Source organism: Rhinolophus sinicus, linkage group LG03 (genome assembly GCF_036562045.2).
Source record: "Rhinolophus sinicus isolate RSC01 linkage group LG03, ASM3656204v1, whole genome shotgun sequence".
NCBI lineage: Eukaryota > Metazoa > Chordata > Mammalia > Chiroptera > Rhinolophidae > Rhinolophus > Rhinolophus sinicus.
The window spans coordinates 83,132,902-83,158,613 of NC_133753.1; the positions used below are offsets into that span (position 1 = coordinate 83,132,902).

At 43.7% G+C, this 25,712-nt stretch overlaps 1 protein-coding gene across 1 annotated transcript; it reads right to left on the reverse strand.

Annotated features, from left to right (window-relative positions):
- Positions 1 to 13,222: 13,222 nt before the first annotated feature.
- Positions 13,223 to 15,572, reverse strand: NKX2-8 (NK2 homeobox 8). Its single transcript, XM_074328158.1, has 2 exons — positions 14,987 to 15,572; positions 13,223 to 14,357 (listed from the first exon to the last, which is right to left on the reverse strand). The coding sequence occupies exons 1-2, from the start codon at positions 15,141 to 15,143 to the stop codon at positions 13,801 to 13,803; spliced, it is 714 nt and encodes a 237-aa protein (XP_074184259.1). The 5' UTR covers positions 15,144 to 15,572; the 3' UTR covers positions 13,223 to 13,800.
- Positions 15,573 to 25,712: the final 10,140 nt, after the last annotated feature.

The window sequence follows — 25,712 nt, forward strand, 5'->3', positions numbered from 1 at the left end:
ACAGGCCTTAATGAAGCAGGTGAGGATACCATCTGTGACATAAACACTGTCAGCCAGAAATTCACTTCAAAAGAAATGTAAACTAGTTAACAGCAAGCATGTTATCATATCTGCCAGTAACAGCTTTCAATGTAGGTAATTTATTTATGCATTTACTTGCTAATTTTTCAAACATATTTGCTTATGAAAATAATGTTCGATTGAATTAATGGATACTGCCTTTCAATATTGGAAAGGTTATTTTTCATTAAAAAAAGCAACTCTAGTGTCCTGTTTTGACAACATCCCATACATAGATGAAAACTGTTTTCTCCACCCAAACCCAGACATCTTTTGAGAAAAATAGTCACCAAAAATCCAAAAGTTAAACCAGAATTAGTACAGAAACATCACTGATGTGTCTCTATTAATAGGAGAAATTGTGTTACCTTGTTCAAGATGATTTCAGCATCAAAGTGACTGGTAATCCCTATCTGCCTCTCTAGAATGTGGGTGAAGCTATTTGGCACCATTCTTCATTTTACATATTAGGTCCTCATTAGTGGTTGAGCCTGGATTACAGCCCAGGGCTTCTGAAGAGAGAGCAGACACTGAGGGGGCAGAATGAAGCCCCAAGTACAGAACACAGCAGGATGAGCCCCAGGAGCCTGGAGTCTCTGAAGGGTGTGTGCAATGGGCTTTGTTGCATTTTGATGGGTTGTGAATTGAGTGTGGATGGGGCTCCTGTCTTCTCCACTGTGTAAGAGGCAGTGATGGAGGTGTTAGTGAAGGAAAGCAGGAGTGAATCCTAGAAACCGAGGGAGGGCAGCTCAGAACCCATTCTCAAGTGCTTGAAGTGCTCATGCCCTTAACGGACCAAGAATGAAGGAAAATGAAGGAGGCAGGTGAGGGGAATGAGGAAGAGCAGGGACCTCTAACTTTTACCTTGTCTTGTCACCTTGAATTTGAAGAGAGGAATCAGAGGAGAAGCTTTGACAGGAAATCACTTTCGAAGAAGCAACCCCATCTGAGAACCCAGATGGGTTTCCTCCTGAGCAGAGTTCCTTCAGTAAAAGTAACTCAGATTCACCAGGTTTCTTAATTTCCTAGATATTGTAATGCTATTTATTTGATAGTGTCAATAAAACATACTTCTTTGGTGGTCATTAGAAATTGACAATACTCTTATAAATTCTTAGTAGTGTTCTTAATGAGATTTCTGGGGGTCTTTTTTAAGGTCGATAAGAAAAAGTTCAAGAAGGTAACTGGCCATTTAAATGGCTTCTAATTGGGCCCTGGATGAATTTCTTTAAGGGCATGCTGCCCTCTAGGGGTTGAAGTACGCGGTATACAGGAGGCTCTCGGGTGTAAGCCGTTTGTGGGAGGCAATGAAGGGCTTTCTTAGAGGAGTTTGCTTTTTCATAAAAATGATTCAGTCTTTTCATCAACTTATATTTCAGCTCTAGAAGAATGTTATTTCACAGAAATTATCACCTAGTCTAAAGGCTGTTCTAAATAAAGCAATATCCGATTCAGTACAGTCCTTTTTATCCTCTTTATTTTTTTTTCTTTTTTCAAGATTTAGTACTTACAAGGAGGTGGGGTGGGTGGGGCAGGGAGATAATGTATAGGCACTTTTAAAACTATAATACTCCAGCTCCTGGTTATTCAGTGCAAAAGTCTCTTACCCTGTAGTGGTGGCTATTTTCAGTAGGCCCTTCCACATGCAGCTGTATTTCACTCTCACATTGATTTTATTGAGCTGTTAAGGGCCTGCAGTCAAGAAACAACAGAACATCTATCTGAATCCAAGTTTCCTTATTCCCAAATCAGCGCACTTCCCATTTGCCACCTGAAAAATACAACTGGATGTTACTTAGCTTTTAAACAACTTGCTATTTGATACTTTTCTGTTTATGCTTCTCTGATTTTTTACAATAGTCATGGCTTTAGATTTTTAAAAATAAATTAAAGGATTCACAGGCAGATAAATATGTGATAACCACACATTTTATGATTTGACAACACATTTATCCAAAACCTCAACTTTGCTAACAGCATAGAAAAGAAAAAAATAATTGTTAAAGTTATTGTGGGATAGGCCAAGGGCCAGAGAGAAATTCAGATCCTAAAGATTCAGGGAGTGGGCCAGAAAAACTTATAATAACAATAGGAAACAAAATTGGAGGCATAGGGTAAACTGTAAGAAAAATAGCATAAAATAAACAGTAGAATTCTGAACTCCTGCAGCTGGGGTGCTTCATATATTAGAGGAGGAAGGATCAGAGAATCATGGGCTTTTCTGGATGGGATATGTGCTCCCTCTTACGGGGTTGTTCCCAGCTGGGACACTTCTGTCACTTTCCCCTGCCTCCTACCCTAAACAACATTGGCGACAAAAAGGTCAGGACAGGCTGTAAAACCGTTCTTGTTGCTACAAATGCTGTGTTATTGGAGATGGAGTTTGTGGAGTGGAAAGCCTCAGCACAGAGAAGGGTAATTCTCAGAGTAATAAACAGCTGCAGCTGGCACTTTATGCACATTGCTCCTTACACACACACACACACACACACACACACACACACACACGCACGAATAACAGCATCACAGACTCTTATATTTGAAAAGGACTTTACCAATTGGTTTTCTAATCCAACCACCTAAAATGCACAAATCTTTGCCTGAGCTTCCCTAGTAATCCTCTAACTTTTAGCAAGTCTTTGCCTAAATCACATTCACTTAAATCTGCCTTTATCTTGAAATCCACTGGTCCTAACTCTGGCTGGTGCTGGCGGATTTGATAGCAAATATTTACAGTGAAATTTATCTTTCCTAAATTCTGGCTCCTTATACATAATAAGAAGGAAGAACCCCACCGACCCCTGCCCCCACGTGTGGTGACCATTCTCCCCCCCATTCCCACCATCTATTCCTAATACATTGTACAAAGTGCACACACACCAACATGGCTGCTTTTTTGATGATGGTGTTGATGCTATCAGTGATTTTCACAACATCTGAAAACGTCTCCTTGAAGTGGCAAAAACAATGTTGACAAAATTCTAACCAGGAGAAATCAAACCACCTAGGGGCTCTTCTTTTGCAAAAGGAACTTCTACAGGAAGAAAAAAAAGTCTCTTATTTAATGCTTGAAGTTGCTTTAGAAAGTGATCTAGCATACCCTCTTCTCTTTTGAAAGAGAAAATGGAGTTACTTTTCAACAAACTAGGTATAAAACAATCTGCTAGAGTGTGTGCTAATGTGTGTGTGTGTGATTGTGTGTAGAGAGAGAGAGCGTGCGATTGAGAGAGAGTTGAGTCTCTCAATTGCTCACTTTCCCTGCTGCCTAAACTAACACATCTGCTACCATTTCAGGCCAGTTCCTCTAGCCCAGGCCTCAATCAAATGGACTATAGCTACTCAACACCTCTAAAGTCTCCATCTCATCTCTTTTCCTTTGTAGGTGCTGGAATAACTTCTTTTTCCATGCAAAGGTCTCTTTAGACTCTGGACATTTGTTCCCCCTCAAACCTTTTGTAACTTTAATTATCTTTCTCTGGAAAGTATGGCTTACGTTACAAGTTCAGAAAAATGGAAGTGTAATATCCATCACCTCTACACAATGCTGGAATAATTGGCAAGGGAAGGATAGTCAAGAGAAAATACTTTTAAGACGGGGAATATAAAACAGCATGTTTGTGGAGAGAAAAAAAACCCTGATAATGTAGAAGCAAGAGAGCAAAATTGCTGGAGTTATATACTCGGAGTAGATAGGAGCAGGAACCACTCATCTATGGTCACACTTGGGAAGACAGAGTATAAGGGAGCACTCACTTAAGGCAATGATGTGGTGGTAGGTGTATGAGTGATCTCTTTTCTGGTGACTTTTTAGTTTTCACAGTGAAGTTGGAACCTGAATGTAAGGACTGGGGAGGAGGTGGGAAGTTGAAGAGAAACAAAATGGTATGAAACAGTCAAGGAGGATAATGGGAGAATGCATGGTCTACAGACATCTAGCATGATGGCCTGGTGACATTAAGGACTCATTTGAAGTTGGCGTTCATAAATTTAAAGTGAGACTGGTCAGTGTCATTGTGTGTTTTTCTCCAGCCATATGGTGCTGCCTGGGTTTGCATAGTAGATGGAGAATTGGATTGGATTTAAAAGAGTTATGGTTCGTCCTCACGTACAATGAAATAATAGGGGGTCAGAGGGTTGACCGCATGTTCAAGAGAGTGATTATAATGATTGGTCATGGAATTTTAGTTGGGTAAGGAAGGAAGTGAGGGCATCAAGGCATTGGGGAATAGTGAAGGGTGGGAGGACTGATGGATTTAAATAAAAAATCTTAAAGATGTACATACCACTTCAGTCAACCATCCATACTTAGGAGTTTATCTTTGAGAAATATTGATGCAGATGTACAACACCTGTAGCAATGTTCATTTATTTTATATAAAAGTAAAATTATATTATATATAATACAATTATATAAATATTTATCAATGAAAATTGGTCAAATAACTTATGGTCCTAAATTAAAAACAGGTTTTGGGTAGCTGTGTGTTTTATCTGTCAGGTAATATATGAGGCTATGCCATGGATTTATCTGGAAACTGGATTGAGGAACTTCTTTCTAGCATTTGAAATTACTGCTGCTTGTTCCTTCCGTTGTTCTGATATCCATATTATAAGTGGACTTCCTAGAATAATAATAAAGTAAATGAGAGTGCAATTAGTCCTTGCAATGGTTTTTATCATCTACAGATGAGTCATGGCAGAAGAGTCTCCATAGGAATAGCCCTGAAATTAAGCAGCTAAACACAGAGCTCTAATTGATGATCAGTGTTCATAGTGTTTCTGATGCCCTCCTGTCTGCCTGTAAAGTTGGGTGTTGAACACTCTCCTAAATGTCACCAAGAGTTGGTGTTGTTCAACATAATGGAAATAGACTTAGTTCCCACTCTTCTGGAGACTACAGTATAAAATATATATGCAATATCTATTTTATGGATATTACATAATAGATATTATGTAATAACCATAAAATAGATATTGCATTGTGATACCACATTGTGATATTTATTCTTTTCGAAGTTTAAAGGAATAATTAACATTGTAAGCATATATATTTGGTCATAAATTGAACATTTAAGAAGAACACAAATGTAGTAAGTAGATTGTACTATTTTTCAAACTATCCCCTGCCCCTCCTGCCCAGTTGATATTAAGCTTGATCATGTGACTTTGCTTTAGCCAATTAAATGTGAGAAGTGACCCATGCCCTTTTCAATCAGAAGCTTTAACATCCATTGCATGTTCTCTTTCTCCTAAAAAGGAGAAATGTCCTACATAGGGGATTGTTCCTTCTGCCTAGGTCTCAGAATGAAAATGGAATGGTGCAGAGCTGCAGGGACATGTAACATACATAAGAAACAAACCTTTGCAGTTAAGCCACTGAGATGTTGGGGTTGTATGCTTTGTAAAATTTAGTCCAAGCTGACTTTAATAAAGTAAACAAGCTGAACATTACATTGGACGTATGCAAAGGACCTAAGTGCATTCCATAGAATAGCGTAGGGACTACATTTATTCAGTGCTAACTATCAGACGTGATTCATGCCTTTAATACTCATATTAATCACATGTGGTGGATGGTATCATCTCTAGATAAACATCTGAGGGACTGAGGCTAAGAGTGATTTCATATGATTAATGTGACAACCAATACTGAAGTGTTTTTTTTTCCAACTCAACGATCGACCAATTCCCAGTCCATGTTTTTTCCATGCTATCCTACTGCCTTCTGAATTAAGGAGTTCTGAGTTTAATTGCAGCTTTAGATAGGATGGACTCAGGTGAATTCTTTATTTGTATTCCAATCAGTTAGGGAAGCTTTATAGATATGGAAGGAGTTCTGTAGCTGAAACCATCTGCAGAAAGAAAAAGAGTTAGTAACTTGTAGAGTCTAGGGCATTTCCTAGCAAAACACAAAGTCTAAAAATAAGTTCCAAGCAGTACGCCGGCGAGAGAATGAAGGCACAGCAGACTTTCCTGAGATGATCTGAAGTCTCAAAGCTTCAGTGTGTAAAGAGATATGGGCGGCAAGGAGCTCTTGCTGAAGACCTCCTAGAAACAGGATGAAGGAAAGTCTTGAAGAATCATGAGATTATGGGAAAGGAGGGCCTTGTTAAAGCAACCATAGATAGCTATGTTCATAATGTTAAGGGTCAATTTAAGGAAAGTTCATTTGGATTTTTTTGGTAGATATTCTGGCCTTCGTCTTCCTGATATGCAATTATGAGCTATTATCACATCTGTGGAGAAGTGGGCCCCTGTGGCCCCAACAGAATCATTTATTGGTAAGAAGTGAGTGTTCTCACCTTCTTGGAGCCCGAATTCCCACACCTAGATGTCCAAGCTTACTCAGATTTCTCAGCCTCTATCTATTGTCTGCAAATTAGCTGACTGAGGCATCAGACAGCGACAATGATGGGAGAAAGTCAATGTCAAACAAACTGCAAAGGTGCCTTTTCAGAGGGATTGAAGGCAACTAAACATTCTAAAATCAATTTAGAATTAATCATTGCTTGACCTTCCAAGGATTCACAGACTTGGGTTTTGGGTAGTGAAGCTCTTAGAAGTCCATGATTTACCGGAAGCTGGTGGATAACTGCTTCTCTGGAAACCTGACTGCCCTGTTTGAATTCATGTCAAATAAACTAACAGCCAGCTCCTTCTGCCTATGTCCGTTTGTCCTGCTTCATAGTTTGTTTGTTTGTTTTTTCCCTTGTCAAAGGCAGAAATGGTTGTGGTTCCCAATGCATGACTCTTGGTAGACAGAACAACCTGAGGCTGTAAGAGAAGAGAAAACTGAAGGATAGAGGAGAATGGTTCTTTCCAAATCGATATGATCTCAAGCATTTCTCTTTGTAGTTATAATTTACGATGACACAGAGGTTTCTGTCCCGCACTTTCAATAGCTGACCTGAGTCTCCTATTCATTACACCACTATTCTATTAATGAGAAACCAAATGTTGTATGAAAGTAACTATATTTAAGAGCATAGCCTATTTATACATTTCTGTATTTTCCATATTATTGTACAAAGGCGTTATTTTTAGAATGAGAAAAACAAAATATCCATCCCACGTGGGTCTCATAAGTGAGAGATTATAGAGTTTTTCTCTCATTCAGAGAAAAGAACTGAATGGAACATTTCTAAAATCTGCTATATACCCACTTGTATGTGTTTTATACACATGTATAGAATACTAACATACTTAAAATTTCAAAGTTAATAGGACAGTTGTGGAATTAGGTTGTTTAGTTGTTAGGCATACCTGAAGTATTTGAGTATACATTCACTTTCGATCATTGACAAGTTAGGTGAAGAAAGAGAAGATTCTTGTGATGTTCCCTAGACAACAAAATTCTGGGAGTTCTATTTTATTCTGCTCCCACACACTCCCAAATTGATAAATGATTAGCCTTATTTAAAATAATGTTTCATCCTCAAATATGAAAACTAAGAAAATACTTCCCTACATCTACATTTTGACTTGAATTAAATATGAAATGTTCCCCACAGTACTTTAGGGGTACCGTTAAACACTTGGTCAGACAGATGACAGAATCCATCAGTGGGAGTAGGCAGTAAAAAACAGTTTCCCAGAAAAGTGGTTACTTCTTTGCTCACCATACCAGCTTTCCTTTGTCTTTTCCTGGTGTTTTGCGTCTCTTGCTCTGAATTTCAATTTTGTTGTAAAAAAGCTTTCTTGTCATGGTACTGCTGCTAATCTAACTGTGTCAGACCCTGACACGTTATGATGATTCAGGGTTGCCTCTAGTTGAGAATTTATCTCCCAAGAGGTAATTCAAACCTAAGCTGATAACTTCTTTAGGAAGAAGAACTGTTTAAAGCACTATGCTTTGGCAAAGCTGGAGGAGGAAGGTATAACAGACATCTTAGGTGAGAGATTCAAGGGCCCTTTTAATGGATGTTTGGCACTTTTATCTCCAGTTTAATTTGCAAAAACCCTCAACTCCCCTTCTTAGTGAATTCTGCCAAGTATCCTATCCAGCACCTAGGAAGGTGGGGGGGAGCACAGTTGGTACTAGAAGGAGAGAAAAAGGGACAGTCCAATTCAGAGCTTTTAGCTGGGAAAATGCATGTTGACTCATAAAGGACCACCTAGTCAGAATACAGGAGGAAACTAAGCATGACCAAGGTCCCCTCAGATGTTCTTTCCATAACATCCTAGTCACAGAAGTTACCCTGTTTCCCTGAAAATAAGACCTAGCTGAACAATCAGTTCTAATGTGTCTTTTGGAGCAAAAATTAATGTAAAACCCGGTCTTATATTACAGTAAAATAAGTCCAGGTCTTATATTAATTTTTGCTCCAAAAGACACATTAGAGGGGCCGGCCCAGTGGCTCAGGCGGTTGGAGCTCCTTGCTCCTAACTCTGAAGGCTGCCAGCTTGATTCCCACATGGGCCAGTGGGCTCTCAACCACAAGATTGCCGGTTCAATTCCTCGAGTCCCACAAGGGATGGTGGGCTCTGCCCCCTGCAACTAAGATTGAAATCAGCACCTTGAGCTGAGCTGCCTCCGGGATGGCTCAGTTGGTTGGAGCACCAGCTCTCAACCACAAGGTTGCCAGTTCGATTCCTCGAGTCCCACAAGGGATGGTGTGCTGCGCCCCCTGCAATTAGCAATGGCACCTGGACCTGGAGCTGAGCCGCGCCTTCCACAACTAAGACTGAAAGGACAACAACTTGACTTGGAAAAAAGTCCTAGAAGTACACACTGTTCCCCAATAAAAGTCCTGTTCGCCTTCCCCCCCACCAAAAAAAAAAAATCATAGTAAAAAAAAAATAAAAAGATGCATTAGAGCTGATTGTCCAGGTAGGTCTTATTTTCCGGGAAACACAGTATAGTGAAAGTACAACAGCTTTGGAAATTACACGACCTCAATAAACGCCTACAGATTTGTACTGGCCCAAAAGGCAGGGTACTGAAGAGAAAATGATCTTCTACCTCTAAAATGTGATGTTACTTCTCTGGGTAAAGGATAAAAACTCTCCACTGGACATGTTTAGAAAAAAGTAAGAACCCCTGTGCTTGAAAATATGGGCTAGATGTGTGACTGTTTAATAGCCTAATCGATTCTTCCTGGTTAAACCACCACGCTATGGATCAGCATTGCAGGGAATACTGTTCACTTCATTGGTGAGCTTATGGACTGAATAGCAGGAATGGTGGGTACACAGGAGAAAGGAGAATGTCACACACCTTTAATTATTAATCTGGGCTGGGGTTGGAAGGGGAGTTAACAGGTGCAGAATTGGAATTCTGAAAATAATTAAGGTACCATTTAGTAAATCCCCCCCCACATCATGGCTTGGAAAAATGATGAGTGACCCGGAGGGATACAATTTCTCATGTAGATTTTGAATACTAAGTGATACAATCGCATGCACAGAAATGATTGTGCCCTGGGGGAGGTACAGCACTTTCTCAGCATTCCAAAAGCTCCTCTGTTTATTGTTCATGTTTACAGATAACCTAGGCTGGTTAACTGAAACACCTAGAACAGATAAGCATGGTATCTTGCCTGGGCATTTTGTTTCTAAGTCTAAAATGTTTTAAAGGCAGAGAAGTGTGTGTGTGTGTGTGTGTGTGTGTGTGTGTGTGTGTGTGTTTTGAAGAGGCAAACTGTGTAAACGAGGCAAGAGAACAATAAACAGCTAAACACTATTGTTACAAGGAAAGGTATAGGTTAACCTGGGCTCAAATAACTTCCTTCTAACCCATCAGTAACACATTATCTAAGATTCTAAAGTGCTAAATTGGTCAGATAAGAGAGCGCTAAAATATAAGCTCCTCTGAACAATGAGGAAAGAAAACTGAAGTGAAAATTGCAATCTCCATCCACAAGAGACTTAAGTGAGATAAAGTAAAAATATTTACAATAGAAGAAGAGAAAGAAAATGTGAAGAGGATGATATTTAACAATAAAGATCATACTGGAGACCTAGGAAGGAAAAACATGACTGGGGAGAGGGCCAGGGAAGCCAAAGTCATAAAGCCCCCCAGGGATGTAGGCCTGGGGGCTGGGAAAGTTTAGAGGAGATTATCAGTCAGCAGCAAACCAAACCCTGAGGGGACAATTGGTGTCAAGAGAGCAGCAGCAGATGCTTGTTTATCTGGAAGAAGAATGGTGGAATGATAGTCACAGGAAAATATTGTGACCTGCAGACAAGAGCTGTGTTTCATTGACAGCTGGACAAGAATGCACACAGACACAGGGGAAACACAGTGGCTGTGTCCAAAAGCTGAGGTTTGGTAGAGATGGGGAAGGTGAGAGGGAGTGAGGGACAGAGACACAGAAAGATGCTAAAACCACGTCTCTTAGAGAAGCATCTGTTAGGGAACCAGGACTGTCAACTGGGAGAAATAAAACATAAGCAAAGAATGGGAACTAATTCCTACCATGTGGTTAAAGGTGTGAGATCTGGAGCTAGACTGCTTGGGTTCAAAGTGTCTTTGTCACTTACCAGCTGTGTGACCCTGGACAAGTTACTTATAACCTCTCTGGCCTTCAGTTTCCCCATCTGTAAAGTGGGAACAGTATTACCATCTCATGAAATTGTTGTGAAGATTGAAAGAGTTCATATGAATAAAAAAACTTAGAATATTGCCTGGTCCACAGGAAACATTTAAAATGTTAGCAACTACTGTGATACCACATGACTGGCTTCTGTGAGTAGCCCTGAGCTGTATAGAGGAGAGCTTTTGGCATGCTCTCTCATCCTTCCAGACTATCCATCCATAAGGCAAGTTTACGATAGTTGAGTAGTATATATAGTGTCACCAGATCAAGATTACAACTGTCCTCCTTAAAGGCAGTTTGTAGGGTGGATTGAATGAGTTAAACTGAGGACAATGGTAATATTATATGAGGTTTATAACTGTGCTGGACAAGTCACTTTTCCCACACATAGAGCCTAGGCTTTTATCTGTAAAATGGGGGTATTACATATAGTGTATAAGGTTTCTGTGAGATCAACTGTGAAAGTACCTAGAACAATGGCTGGAGTACAGTAAGTTTCAATAAAAGTTTGCTCAGTGTGAACCTGCCTATATTGTTGGTGATGGATGACAGTTTGACTCTCATCTAGGGAGGGAGACCCTAACTGTTCTCCCAGCTGCTGGTAGAGAGGCCTTGGGTTTAGCTTCCCTTGTCAGAGCCTGGAAAAACTTATCTTTTAGGTCAGAAGTAAATTGACAGTTATCTTTTCCAGCTTATCACAAATGCAAACAGAAGAAAAATGATAGCTTGAGTCTCTAAAATGGATCAGGGGTGATGGGAGTGCATTTTTAATTCCCACTTATGGCTCTTCCTCCCTAAAGGAAGGTGCCTAAAGGAAAAGGAGAAAAAGTAGCAGGTAACAGTTTATACCCGATAGCTCCTGATGCTAATGTTATAGGAAATTTCTGTCCTCCTCCTGCCCAGGACACAAGCTGGCTTTCTGGTGGGCATTCCGCTATGGCTCTGACCACCTGGCTGGGAAGCAGGTGAATGGTCTTTCTTATTGGTTAGACCTCTCTGGATGAATATGGTTGAGGACATGCTCTCCCAAAGAGCCTCCTGGGAAGAGCGTCTCTCCATAGTCCAGACCCCTCAGTCCTACTGGCCTCACTATTTAATAGGCTCTCGCCACTCTGCACACCCCAAGACCTACTTTCTCTGGAGCTCCAGAAAAAGACAAGGCAAGAAACTGAACAGGTGGTGATTTTGGACTTTCTTCCCAAGAATATCCAGGACTTTGTCACCAGCAACAGCAGAAAACAAGCTACAAGTCTTTACCTCCATTCTTGGGGAAAACATCCCTTCTGTAGGAAGAGTTTGGAAGAACCAAGTACCCAGCCAGCTGACCACAGGGACAAGTCCCAGCCCGAGCCTTCTTCACAAATCCTTTCCTCCTCTTTCCCATCTGCTCTGCCAGGGCTAACTAGGAAGCCCCCAGGGCAGTTTCCAATATATGTCTTACAATGTCCAAGCTCCCTCCACAGTAATCATTTATTAGAAAGAGGTTTTATGATACAAATTTGATAATCTCCCATGCACACTGGCACTGTTCTAATTGAAGTTGTAAGCCCATAAAATTCAAGCCCTTTGTCTCCCTGAAGACCACAAGGTTTAAAAAGATACTATTGTCCTTCCTAACACCCACTACATTGTCACCAGGGACTGATTAAACACAGTCCTGAATTGAAACAGTGCGGATTTTGTCTAGGTCCTTTTCAGGCCTGACAATGCCCTTTTCAGTTCCCAAGACAAAAGGAGGTTTAAGGATCGAGATTCTTCCAAGATAACCGCATCCATATGGAAGGCAAGGTGGCCAGCAGCTGAGACCCAAATACCCCACTCCCTTCCCCCTCTACCTCCTCTCACTCCCCTCCCCCCAAATCCCAGGTGATAACACCCCTCTTCAGACATGCTTTTCTTCCTTCTCCTCCTCCTGGAACAAGAAAGCTGGGTCCCGGAACAGGCCCAATGCCTACTCCTCATAGATCTCATCAAGCCCTTGCTCTCCCTTCTCTGAATCAGATGCCCGAAATTGCTCTCCTCACCTTCATCGCCACTTTGTAGGAGGCCCTGCGGCTCTGGATACCTGGGGAAGAGCAGTTACCAAGGGGTGGGACACTAGACCCCCACCCCAGACGTGTGCACTGGTACCGCGGATGAAATGAGACCCACGATCATATCCCACACCTATGCTCGGCCACCGGGGCTCTCCAAATAGGTCTTCCCTCAGCTGGCAGCTCTAAGGTGGGTCATTCCCCACGACCCTTCAGTTTCTTCACCACGACACCCCGGCCAGGTGTGGCGCCAAGAGGCAGGAAATTACAGCTGCCAGGTGACGCACTTGAAGGCTTGACTGGGGGTTACAAGTTCTGCTGTTCTTTGGGTCCCTGAGACTTCGGCTGCTGCACTCTGGAAGCTGACGCCCTGCAGCCAAGCCTAGGCTGCTCCCGTGGCAGTACGCTCGGCCCCCACCTGGCTAGCACGTCTCCCGAGAATCCTTACGGAGAAGCTCATGCCCTGTCATGGCCATGGCCGTGGCCAACTGGGTTGATTTTTGGTATTTGAAACGCCCCAGCTCCAGGAGCCCAGAGGGGCCCCCGCGCTCCTTCGGAGCCAGAGCCACCTTCTGTTAATAGGGACCCCAGGGCTTCTACTTCCTCCCTCTCACCACCCTCCCATCCCTAAAAGCCGTGTAGGAACCAGCTTCGATCCAGCTCAGGGTGGGCCATAACTTAGCCGGTCACGAAAAGCACAGTTCCTCCTAAAGCCGTGTAGGAACCAGCTTCGATCCAGCTCAGGGTGGGCCATAACTTAGCCGGTCACGAAAAGCACAGCTCCCATCTACGTTCCCAGCAGGCGCGCAAGAGGACCCAAACCCTACACATTTTATATTCTCGTACCACAATGAGGAAAAATATTCTATTTCTTTTAAAATAAGTTGCTTCCTATACAAATAGCTATTTAAAAATATACAAATAAAGTTCAAGCAATAAAATCTAGCTCTGAGGCTGGAGGTCGAGGGAAAAGGAGGGGGAGATCTTGGAGCAAGTTCCCCGCGCGATGGCTGCTGAGACCCCAGCAGGGGAGCCCGAAGCCAAAGGACGTTGGGCTCGCTGGGAGGTGGGGCCCGGAGAGCGCTCTAAGTCTTATTCCAGCCCTGCTCCAGCTGCAGGACGCACTACAAAGTGCGGGGTAGCCCCAGTGCCGGCGCCCCGCAGCTACCTCACCAGTTCCAAGAGACCAGAGCGGGGGGCGCTAAGTGCTGGTAGGCGGGAAAGAGACCCAGCGCCGAGCTGGGCCCGAAGGCGGCGTAGCCCGGCACAGGGCAGGCGGTGGCTGTGGGCGCGCCGCTTTTGTCCTGGGAGGCAGCCGTGCCCACTTCGCCGCTGCCGCCGCACGGCTGCCCATTGCGCACCAGCACGGGCACCACCACCCGGCGCAGCAGGCCTGGCGCAGCGCGCAGCTCGGCAGTGACTGCCAAGTCGCGCGACTCCGCGGCCTCCGGCGCGCGCTTGCGCTTCAGCTTGTAACGATGGTTCTGGAACCAGATTTTGACCTGCGTGGGCGTGAGGCGCAGCAGGCGCGCCAGCTGCTCTCGCTCCGGCGCCGACAGGTAGCGCTGCTGCCGGAAGCGCCGCTCCAATTCCAGCGTCTGCGCCTTGGAGAACAGCACCCGCCGCTTCTTCCTCTTCTCAGCGTCGAAACCCGGAGACGCAGGCTGAGCGGGCGGCCGCTGCGATGAGTCGGGCGGGCTGGTCTCTGGACTGCTCTCGTCCGAGGCTAGGGACGGCAAAGGAGACATGGCCCGGTGAGACGCCAGCCCCTCTGCGCGCCGGCTGCTTCTCGCGCGCGCGGCTTTGTGGGGTGAGGCCATTTCCTTCCCTGGGCCTACATTTGGACACCCACCTTTCTGAATTCAGTGACCACAACTCGAGACTGCGCTCCCAAAGAAACGCACCCCAGAGCCCTCTTAAAACAAGTCCGCAGTGGCTGCTACGCTGGCAGGCGAAATTACGGCAAGCGGGCTTACCAACAAGGGCCACCTCCAGGTCGACTGCACTACAGGTTGCCAAGGTTTGCAAAGCCCTGACTCCAGGAGAGCTAAATTTACCTATTACTGCCCAATCCCACACAGAGGCCTGGAGAACACGGCCGTGTTTTCAGGCATTTTAAGGCCGTGTCTTAAATATTTAAACATCCTGACCACTAGAAACAAATCCAAGTCCCAGGCGTTAGTGCCAGGCGCTGGGATCTGCTCTCAGGATGTGTCGACTGCGGGACGCATGGCATAGAGGTTTGAGGAGAACAGAGCGTCTGGTTTCAGCACTGAGGAAATGCAGCCCCGCAAGGGCCCAGCGCTTGGTTCTGCGCGCCCCCTCCACCCTCGCCTGCATCCTTCGCTCACTCACACGCGTAGTGACCGCGCTCGGATTCCAGCCAGGTGGCGCAGGGGCCTGGCCCGGGGGCCGGTAGCTCCGGCTCCCGCCTCCGCAGGTGCTGCACGTCCTGCTCCGGTAAATCCAGGAGACTTCGCACGGTGAAGCTGAGGCGTCCAGAGGTGGCCATGGCCGAGGAGGGGAAGGAGGCGGGGGAAGGGCAGGCTGGGAACCGAGGGGTGGCCGGGGACGCCGCTCCTACTGGTGGGCGTGAGAGGCGCACGCCATGCGCTGGCTGCCGAGATATTAGCGCGTTTACAGCGGAATCCCCGTCTATATAAACAACTCTTCCCACCCGGGATGCCTTGAAAGCCGCGGTCTGGGTCTCCAGGGTGTTAAGTACCTGAATGAGTGTCGACCAAAGCCCCGGCGAGCCCGGAAGGTGCCACCTCCGCCCCCCGCCCCGCCCCGTCCCCCGCCCCTCTGTGCCCCGTTACCTCCCAGAGGGCGCAGGAAGCAGCCCTCGACATTAGCAATTCTGTCTGATTAGCCCAAAGTGGGGACAGATAATGGGGATTGTTGCCAATGAATAACATCTTGGGTGGCGAGCGGTGGCCACCACCCTCCGTCCAGCCCCAGCTTCTTCCTCCTGGGCTGACACGGGGTCTGGCCCCGCGGGAGCGCTGGGAAGGGTGAGCGCGGCATGGGTAGGTTTATGAGCGCCCAGGAATTTATTCCCTGTTTGCTTATTCCTCGAGCTTGTTTGCTAGAGTGTTCGTTTTCCGCAATTAGCCGAAAAGTGATTTACAATACGGCGTTACACTGGCGCGCTCTCTTTCTCTTTTTGGTTGGGCCCATCTAGGGAACTCAGAGGCGAGAGATTCAGGCGGGCACATAGGAGTGACCTGGCCCCGCCGGCATCTGAGCCAAGGGTTTTGAAGCCTGCTAGAAGCCTCCCCATACCCCAAACGTCCTCCACTTCAGGGCTGGAGAAGGGCTGGCAGCATCCGGCGAGCCCCGGCTCTGCCTCCGTTTCCCCAGACCGGCAAAACGGAGGCGGAATCCGGTCAAGCAATTCAGGTTCGAAGTGCCAGCCTCGTTGGCCCTGCTCCGGCCGGCCGCTGCCCGTCGCGGGCTCGGGCCCAGTGGCTGCACTCCTTAGAACTGAGCCCAGGCACGCTCCAGGGCCCACCGGCCATGGCGTTTCTCAGGGCGGCCTACGAGGGTTTTGCGGCCTCCTTGGCGTCGCTAGACCCTCTGGCGCCACTCGTGGGGCTCCGTGGCCTCAATGTCAGGCCCAGTGCCTGGGATGTGGCGTCGGCCCAAGAGCAGCCTTCCAGCCTAGATTCATCGCTCCGTCTCACCTGCTGAGCTTGGTCAGGTAATGGACCCACAGGGAAAGTTAAGACTGGGCCCGCCAGACAGAGAAGACGGCCTGCCGCTGGTTTCTCCGCCGATATATTCTAGCTTGCACAGCCCAACCCGAGAAAAGGATCCATGTAGAAGGTGCAGGGAGCCAACCGGTGTGGTGTGGATACATTTTGATGGCCCATAGTTTCGACGTGGCCGCGCTGAAGTCTAGGGCTCAGCGAGCGCACTTTCAGAGGCCTCTCCTCTGGCAGCCAGTGGTTTGGGTTTTGGGTGGCTAAATTTAGTGCGGCGAGCGGCTCTTGGGAGGCTGGCTCCACCTGCGTTGAACTGGGACCTGGCTCTCACGCAGTTGCGGTGGCTCCGCTGGGCCTGGCGCACCCTCCCCAGCAGCCTCTCTGTCAAGCGTGCCCAAGGCGCCCCGGGCTGCGCAGCGCGCTGGGTGGTCGGGCGGAGGCAACCCCAATACAGGCCAACTGCTAGGCCGCGGACAAAGGGGAAATGGAGCTCGACGCCCGGGACCTGTTGGAAGCATTTGTTCCAGTCAAGATTTTGCATTTGTTCAGTCCGAAATAATGCGTGATTGACGCCTGCTCACAATGCGCTTTAGCGCGCCGGGATAAATCGGAGCTTGTCCCGTGTTGTCATGGTTTTCAATGGGGTTCAATGGGATTGGGAGCACGATCGACTCTGCTGGCCGTCTCTCCGCGGCCCCGGCAATAGATTTATTAGTTATGTCTTTTTAAATAAGATTAAATTGAAATGACTTGGCTGTCTTCTCTGAGATGGAAGGAGGGAGGGAGCCATGGGTAGACGGTGGGGGACTTGGTGGCGGCCGATGCCGGAAACCCAGCACACACCGCGCCCTAGCACCTAAACTCCAACGTCCTAGAGGTTGGGCAGGTCACAGACTGGCTCAGGGCCTTGTGGACTTCTCTCTGGCTAGAGCTCCATGCCTGGCAACCTCTGCCATTCCACCTCCTCAGAGAGGTAAGAGGAGGGCACTGACAAAGGCTGTCCTAGGGAAGCATTAGGACAGACTCTCAAATTAAGGTCTTAACTTCGATGCGGTGTCAGGTAGAAAGAGCTCTGGCCTGGGAGCTGGGCATCCCAGCTCTGCCCCTAACTAGCTCTAATCACCTCCGTCAGTTTCAGCCTCGCCCCTCCTTCCCCCATCTAAAACAGAAGAGGAAGCTCTGATGCCTTCTAAGAACCCAACCAGTTTTATGATTTCATATCTCTGGAATTTTTAAAAAATTATCTTCCTTGTATTAGCCTACTGTTCTGAAACTCTCATCCCCAGGACTCTGATTCCACATTCTCCAGAATGTTCTAGGAGACTATGTGCCATCTTTTGAGTTTCCCAAGGACACTCCACAAGAGTGGGGTGGAGCAGATAACAATTTTGGAAAAAGAATCAAGTCAGGAAAAGCAAAAGAGGAATCTTTCCTGGAGTGACTGACCTCTCTTAGCCTTTTAATCTATTTAACATCCTAAGCCCACATTGACGTGTAGAAATAAGTAAATGGCACTCTTCAGTTCTTAAGAGCTCTTCAGCATCAAATATTTGCTTTTACTCTTAGTATTTGGCTCCCAAAGAGGAGATATACCCCCCATTTAGTAGTTGTGTTCTGCGGAGGACCTAACTCTGAGACTAGCTCCAAATATTACTTCTAGCCTCACCCTCCCTGACCTGGGAAGAGAGTTCCTAGGCCCCAGTCTATGTTTTAAATATCCCAGGGAAACTCTGTAACTCCTGGTTCTAGAAAGTGCTGCAACTTCCCTGCTTCATCATGGAGCCCCACCTCTTCCATAGGCGCCTCTGCACTGGTCCAGTTTTTCACTGCTCTGGGGCTTTGTCTAAATTACCTTCAAGAGCCGAGACCTGAGGACTCCAGGAGATTGTTTCATATAAACTGTACCTGCTGAAGAAGTGGAGGAAAGGAGGTGAGCCAGAATTATTCGAGAAAGATACTTTCTTTAGTGCCTCTTCACATCAGATAAACTCAAAGTCATGGGAGCAGAAACTTATTTTGATGTTGGGTCAATAAAAAAGTCAAGATATTAAGTTTTATACATACTGGAAATATCTACATGAATTGTCCCCAATTCATAAATGATTCTTAAATCACAGGTAAATATCTAACTGAATAGTCTTTCCAGATTTTAAAATATTGTTCAATGTTCTGGACACTTGAACTTTTTTTTGCAACTCAATAAAGCTTAGGAATAGTATTATTTTATTAGATAAGTGTTTGTTTCCTATAATTGGATGTAGTTCATTTCAATCCCAGTCAGAGTTTTTAATCTTTAGGCATCCGTGTTGTAGTGACTACATTTAAGCAGTCTGAATTAATCACCCTTTCAAAACTATTATCCAAGATAATCTTCGCTGCTGCGTGCTTAAGAATTTAAGACTAGAAATTTCTGAAATAAAACGAAAGTATCTTGATTTTTAAAACAAGGATTGCATCTATATCTTGTATTCTGTTTTTAAATCCTTCCATTTTGGTTAAGTGTTTCCCAAATCTTACTTATCCAGAGCTGAACTTCTCGTTTTGGTCTAGTCTTTTATTTTTAAGGTGCCAGTTTATATTCCTTTGCTTGACCCATATAAATATAATTTATATAACACAGGATCCTTGATACTTGCCCCAATACCTCACACAGGCCTGCCTACATTGCATGCTTATAACCAGCAACACTTCAGTTCAAGCCAGTTATTATTTTTTCTTCAATTACCCAAAACGAGGCCCCCTTTTCTTTATACCTTTACTTTGTTTGATATTAACTTGGGAATTTTAAAAGGGTTGTATTATTAAAGTGAGATATTATTTCTGCCTTATTTGGCAGCAATTTAAATACCAAACCAGTTATTATTCTAGAGAAGTATTTGTTAATATTTGGAGAAGACAAGGACCAGAATCTCTAAGCGGGCTAAAGAATCAAATATTCCATTTTCTTCTTAGTGATGATGATAGCAATAGTAAGAAAATACCATTTTATGTTATATACATTTGAGAATGTTTGCAACGTGCCCTCACACTTGTTATTGTATCCTGAGTCAGGATAGATTGCCTAGGAGAAGCGAACTTATGGAGAGACTTGAAGGCAGATCGACTGTGATAGCCCTAGAACTGAAGAAATTAGGGGAGAAAATGAAGGCGACCTAAAGAGGAGTAAGAGAGTCTGTTATAATGGAAGGTATTAGAAAAGAATGATTAAAAGGTAGAAGAGAAACAGAGCCTGTGCTTCCTTAGAGCTATAGGTTCAATTTATCCCATCAACTCGATGAGAAAAATAAATGAATGAACCGGACAGTTCCAGTCAATAGTGGCTTCTATATTCTTTCTCAAAGTCTTTATATTTCTAAAAACGAATGACAATGGTTTCTAGTTGTAAGATGAATAAGCCCTGGGGATGTAATGTTCAGCATGGTGACTGTAGTTAACAATACTGTATTGTATATTTGAAAGTTGCTAAGAGAGTAGATCTTAGAAATTCCCACCACACACACACACACACACACACACACACACACAAATTGTAACTATGTGAGGTGATGAATGTTAACTAAATTTATTCTGGTAATCATTTTGCAATATATACATGTATTAAATCATTATGTTGTATGCCTGAAATTAATACAATATTTTATGTCAATTATATCTCAGAACTTTTAAAAATAAATGACAATGGATAACCTTCAGCTTTTAAAGCGCTTCAAGTTTGTCTAGATTCTATTTTTACTTGTAAATGTTCCTTTGGGAAACTCTTTCTCCCTTTTTCAAGAGGAGGCAAAAATGCACGACAGGAGCACGAAATGACAATCTGCAGGAATTTCCCCACAAAAAAAGTCAAAGAGCTATATGTGTTTCCTGCAGTCTCTGGAAATCCCTTAGCCAGCAAAGGTGCCTGTCTTTGTGTTCATGACTAAATGGTATTTGCACTGAAGTCACATACCACACAAAGGAAACAAAACAAAATAAAAATGTCCTTCGTGTCCTGTTTTTCAATCATTTGTGTAAAGGAGGTTCTTGGCTTTTATCACTGTCAGTGAAAAGTTCTTCATTGGAAGGAGACATTCCACTCACCCTGCTTCTTGTGCACGGGGAGTTTACCATGGAAACTACCTCTGGAGCCATCAGACACATATGTAAATGACAAAGCTCAACACTGGGCATGTTAGGGTTAGCTTTATCTCAACAACCGGGTATGAAGAACGGTGTTTAGAATTTCTTGAGAAATTTATTGTTCTATTTGTCTTGCTCTGAATCTTAAAACCCATAAATGGGACTTACGCAAGTTAGGAAACAACTGATGACTTTAAGGGAATTCTGATAGTGAGATAATGTATGCCATGTATTTAATACAACTATGCATGGTAAAGCTGTACATTTTTAGATGATGTTTTAAATGATCACTTGAGTATCTCCGAGGTAATAAAGTCATCTTTAATATATGTTTGTAGTTTTTAATTGGTTCTTGAAAGAAACCTTTAAGTGAAAGAAAAAAAATTTGTCCTGCTGAACAAATTTCTTTTGTTTAACAAGATCTATCCTAGACTATTGGCTTAGTCTTGAAATATAACATTTTGCTTTGTAACATGAATCTGAGGAAATTTAATAATGCTTCACTTATATTGAAAAATTATAATTGTACTATTATATATGGTATGTATATGTGGATATATATATATATATATATATATATATATATATATATATATATGGATATATATGTTTATCCACATGCTTGTCAAGTTTTCATTTAATTTATAACGAATCCCAGGTCACTCCCCTATGGTTTCCACCAAGTCTGTTTCCACCTTTGCTCTGTCTATGGTCCACATGAGCCAACTCTAAAGACCGTCTGTTTCGGACACAGTGTATTAGCATTGCTCATTTTCATTACCAGCTCTTCAAATCTAGGCAGTTTGTAAAAACTAGACTGATATATTCCTGGATGGCTGTGACATCAAGACATGCCTATTTTTTTTTTTCTTTGATACATAATTGAAACTCAGTTCTTAGGCACTGGAAGTATGTGTAACTTTGTTTGGTTTGTGGTGTGAGAAAGAAATGGATGGTCACATATTGGATTTTAGTTGTTTCTTTGGCTTTGGCAATTTAAAAAGAAAGAAAGAAAAACAAGCACATTTTTTTCCTTAAGCAAAAGGATTGGGTTGTAAAACAAATTTACAGGGGGGAAAATCAGAAATAATATTATATGCCTAAAGCTAGACATTCTATTTCTAATATATTATTAAAATGATTATTTAAAATGATAAACTTTGTGAAAGCTCAGATGCCAAAATGCAGAGGGTTATACAATATAATTAATAGGTCATCTCTGGTGAATTTAGCCTCTGGTTTCTTCCTTAATAAAAACAAAAACCACCCAGTTTTCATGAATTATCATCTTAATCATTTCTTTCACAGAACCACTAGGAAAAGTAACTGAATATCTCTTTTCATGATGTACACTCGTTTTTTCCATTATTGAGATTCTCTATTACTCAAATCATAGTAGGGTCCTGATGCTGCCATCAGCTGATTGGTCACAAGAGCATCCCCAACAGGCAAGCAGTGTGGGTTGGGGGAAACCTGGTGGTGTCATCAGTGAACAGAAGTCTTAGCACTGAAGGAGGTGGAAGTGACTGGGTGAGGGGAGGAAGGAAGTGAGGAGAAAGTGAGAGAGTGAGTGCCTGGTTCAGCTTGGGGATCACCCATGTCCATGCAGCCATGGCTTTTCCCAGCTGGAGGTTGGTAAAAGGAAGCCAAGTGGCAGAGAGTTGGTTCGAGCCCCTCTGGAGCAGCATAGCAGGAAGCGTAGAGAAGAAAGGGTGGTTTTGTTCACATACCAATTAAGAAACCTGTAGGCCTGCAGCAATTTAAAAGTCCTTGTAGGGAACAGAGGCTAATTTCTAGGAATCCTGTTGTGATTTGCTTTTTAGCAGCATCTCAGTGACTAGCAGAGTGTGATTTCATCTGGTCTAAGTTGTATTTGTTTCCAAACAGCTTAACAATGCTAATTGGGCAGCACAGAAACCCTTTGTAAGTTGCATTTTTTAAAAAAGATAACTCACCCTAGCAATGAACATAGATTGAAAACCAGTTAAAAGCCAGTGAGAACAAATGTATCTTAAATGGAGGATGAAACAAAGGGAAGGTGGGGGCACATCCCCTAATGTCAATAGGCAGAAAGCTGCACGTGCATAATGGCCATGGGAGCGACCACCCAAGGTGGCCCAAGTCAATTCTGGGGATAGAGACCTGGAGCTGGGGTGGGGATGGGGGGCAGGCCAGCCACCCAGAGTCCTGCTAGAGGGAGCCAAGGTGGTGGAGAATTTTCTTATTTCTGTTCCATGCCATGCTTGTCTCCACAGCCAATTTTCTTCTTCTAAATACAACACAAATGGCAGGAGGTGTGTGATCTGGCTGCTGTGGCCACCAGTCAGTCTCACTCCTGGTCCATCCAGAAAGCTTTAATGAGAGTGACTAAGCACTAACTAGAGTCAACTGAATTACACAAATGTATAACCCCCCTCCATGCCCCACCACAAAGTTGCCCACCCATCCAGCTTTATTTTCAGTAGCATACAAGTCCCTCAGGAAACAGGGTTTTTGAGAAAACCCACATATATATGAGTAACTCGTAAATACCAGGCACTGAGCTAATACAGAGGCCAATCTAGGCAAATATTAGACATAGTCCATCCAGAAAAAGCAACCTGATTTTTCTTTTCAACATGCCCCAGATTTGGGGTTCAGACAGACAGAACCAGATCGAGGTTTGAAGTCTGGCCCTCCCAAAAACACCTGAGTGACCTGGGTCAACTTTTGTAATTTTTCGGAGCCACAGTTCCTTATCAATAAAATGGAATAATAATTCCTATGGGTGTAATGAGGATTAATGAGCTATTTTATGTAAAGTGCCTGGCAGGGTGCTTGCCCATAGTTAGTAGGTGCTCAATTAATTGTGGCAGTTGTTGCTATGACAATAATGTATCTTGGGGAAATGGGATACATATGGAGAGGCTGAGTTTCACCCTCATGTAGCCAACTGGGAGCTGTGCTATGGTAAGTTCTGGGTCATCAGTCACAGAGCTGAAGTGAACTTTAACTCACTTACAGACGAAGACACTGAGGCACAGAGAAAGGTTGGCTGACTTGCTCAGCATCTCACAGAGTCTGAGTTGGAGCCCATATTTTCCTAATCTCAGATTCTTTCTGCTCCAGTACACCCTGCATTACAAGTCCTTGAAGTAGCTTTTCGTCCCCTAACAGAGTGAGGAAAATGCTGCCTATAGAAGAGATTTCCTTAAACTTGGTGGCATTACCCAGACCCTCCAGTTTCAGATTTGAGGCATTAGGCGTACTTGCTGTTTAGGACACTTCAAATCTCTGCTCGCAATGCAAAGGCTCTTGTTGCACTTAAGGGAAGAACAGAGGCTTGGCTTCCCAAGCCCTGGTGTTTTCATTTCTGGGCACCTCGGTGTAGCTGCTTCAAGTGTTTTCCCCCCAGTGTCTATGCCTCGGGATTCATCCTTCCCACTGTGAATCCCTAAAGCAGCCTGTGAGTCCTCTCCATTCATCCAGAGCATCTTGTAGCATAGTCCTCTCTCTTTAGCGCATGTGAAATACCACGTAAGAACAGACTGAGATGATTTGGAAACAAATGCATTTGTCTGGAGAGGACCGGAAACAAGGCAAATGTTGACTAAGAAAGCAAATGGAAATGCAATAAGATTGAGGGCAGAAAACAAAAGGGTAGAACTCTTCACCTATTGTGAGAAACGGAGAGGAAAGACTTGTGCTTCCCGGCAGGGCTGTGTCCCTCACATCCGGCCCTTGGATTGCCCTGGGTTCTGCACGTGAAGGTGGTGGGGAGAAGGTTATGCCTTTGATTCTGCAGGTCCTGCGTTCCTCCTCTATGGCTGCCTTACAGCGACAAGACACTTCTCACTCTGCAGGAAGAAGATAGCCAGCTCCCAGAGTCCTCAAAACCTAGGCCACCCAAGGCCATCCATCCTACCCCCTTCTTTGGTTTTTCTAAGCATCTTTAGCTCAGCACCATCTGCCTTTCTTTTTTATTGCCCTCTGAATGTCTCAAATGTGCTAATTCCATTTCCCTAATTCGATTGTAAGCCTCTCCAGCAGTCACTGTGCTCTATATTTCTTCTGTATTTTTAAAAGAAATACTTGAGGTTTTTTTTATTGACGTAAGACTATATTGCTAAATATAAGACAACTGGACTTTTTAGGTATAAAGATAATTCCATCAGAAGGAACATGTTTCTTCTTTGCCACAGGCATATCTAGTCTGATAAGAATATGAGTCAGGATTAATTTCCCAGCAGACCAAAGTAATAAACAATCATTTCCTATTTGAGGTATTGTGGAATGCCATGGGCGAGGAGTGTGTTGAGAGGTGTCTCCCCTTGTTTGAGAGAATCGGTAACCCTTCTGATCTCAGAGCAAGTTAAAAGGGATTTTGCTGTTTGTACAAAAAGTTCTCTTCCTTTAGGTCTGTATAGGACACAATAGATGATAACAGCTGATTCAGAGCAGTTACAGTCTAGTGTATAAATATGTAAACATGGGTAAGTATGTATTTAGACAATTTAAAAGTGTGTCTCATTTACCCAATTATAAACAGCTGTCTGAGAGCAATTACGATTTATCATGTAAATGCTTATTTGCATAATTCAAAATATGAATATTATTTGCTTGATAAAGACTGTAAATAAAAGGCAACTGGAACTTTCTCATGCTTAGAGTTTTATGCTAAGTTTTTACCTTACAGGAAAAAAACCCATTTTGTTTAAAATGGGACTTAATTTTGTTAATTCTGGCCAGTCCAGATGATAGCTAATTTAATAAGAAAAGAGAAAAAGTTTTAAAGTAAAGAGGACTGGCTGAGAAGCAATGAAAGGTGTCACACTACTTGACAACTTTTACAGCTGAAAATCTAATATGCAGGAATGATGACTTGCCTTCCAGTTGTTTTCACTGAACATCAGTGTTTAATGGTAAATTCTGTCAGGGTATTTAGCATATTATTTTATGTACTAAAATTTGATATACACAAATTTTAAATAATATATCATCATTTTAAAAGTGTAGGATTATTAAATAAGTATGCTTCCAAGTGTACTAAGGAACATTGCTCCTTGAAATATAACTTTTACTTTTATGAGAACAAGTGATAAAATATGGACATTAAACTTTCACTCAGGTATTACCTGATGGATTCATTTTATAGGGCTGCTATAGTGAGTTACCACAAATTCAGTGGTTTAAAATAACAGAAATGTATTATCTTAAAGATCTGGAGGCTGGAGGACTGAAACCAAGATGTGATCAGGGTCGTGCTCCTTCTGAAGGCT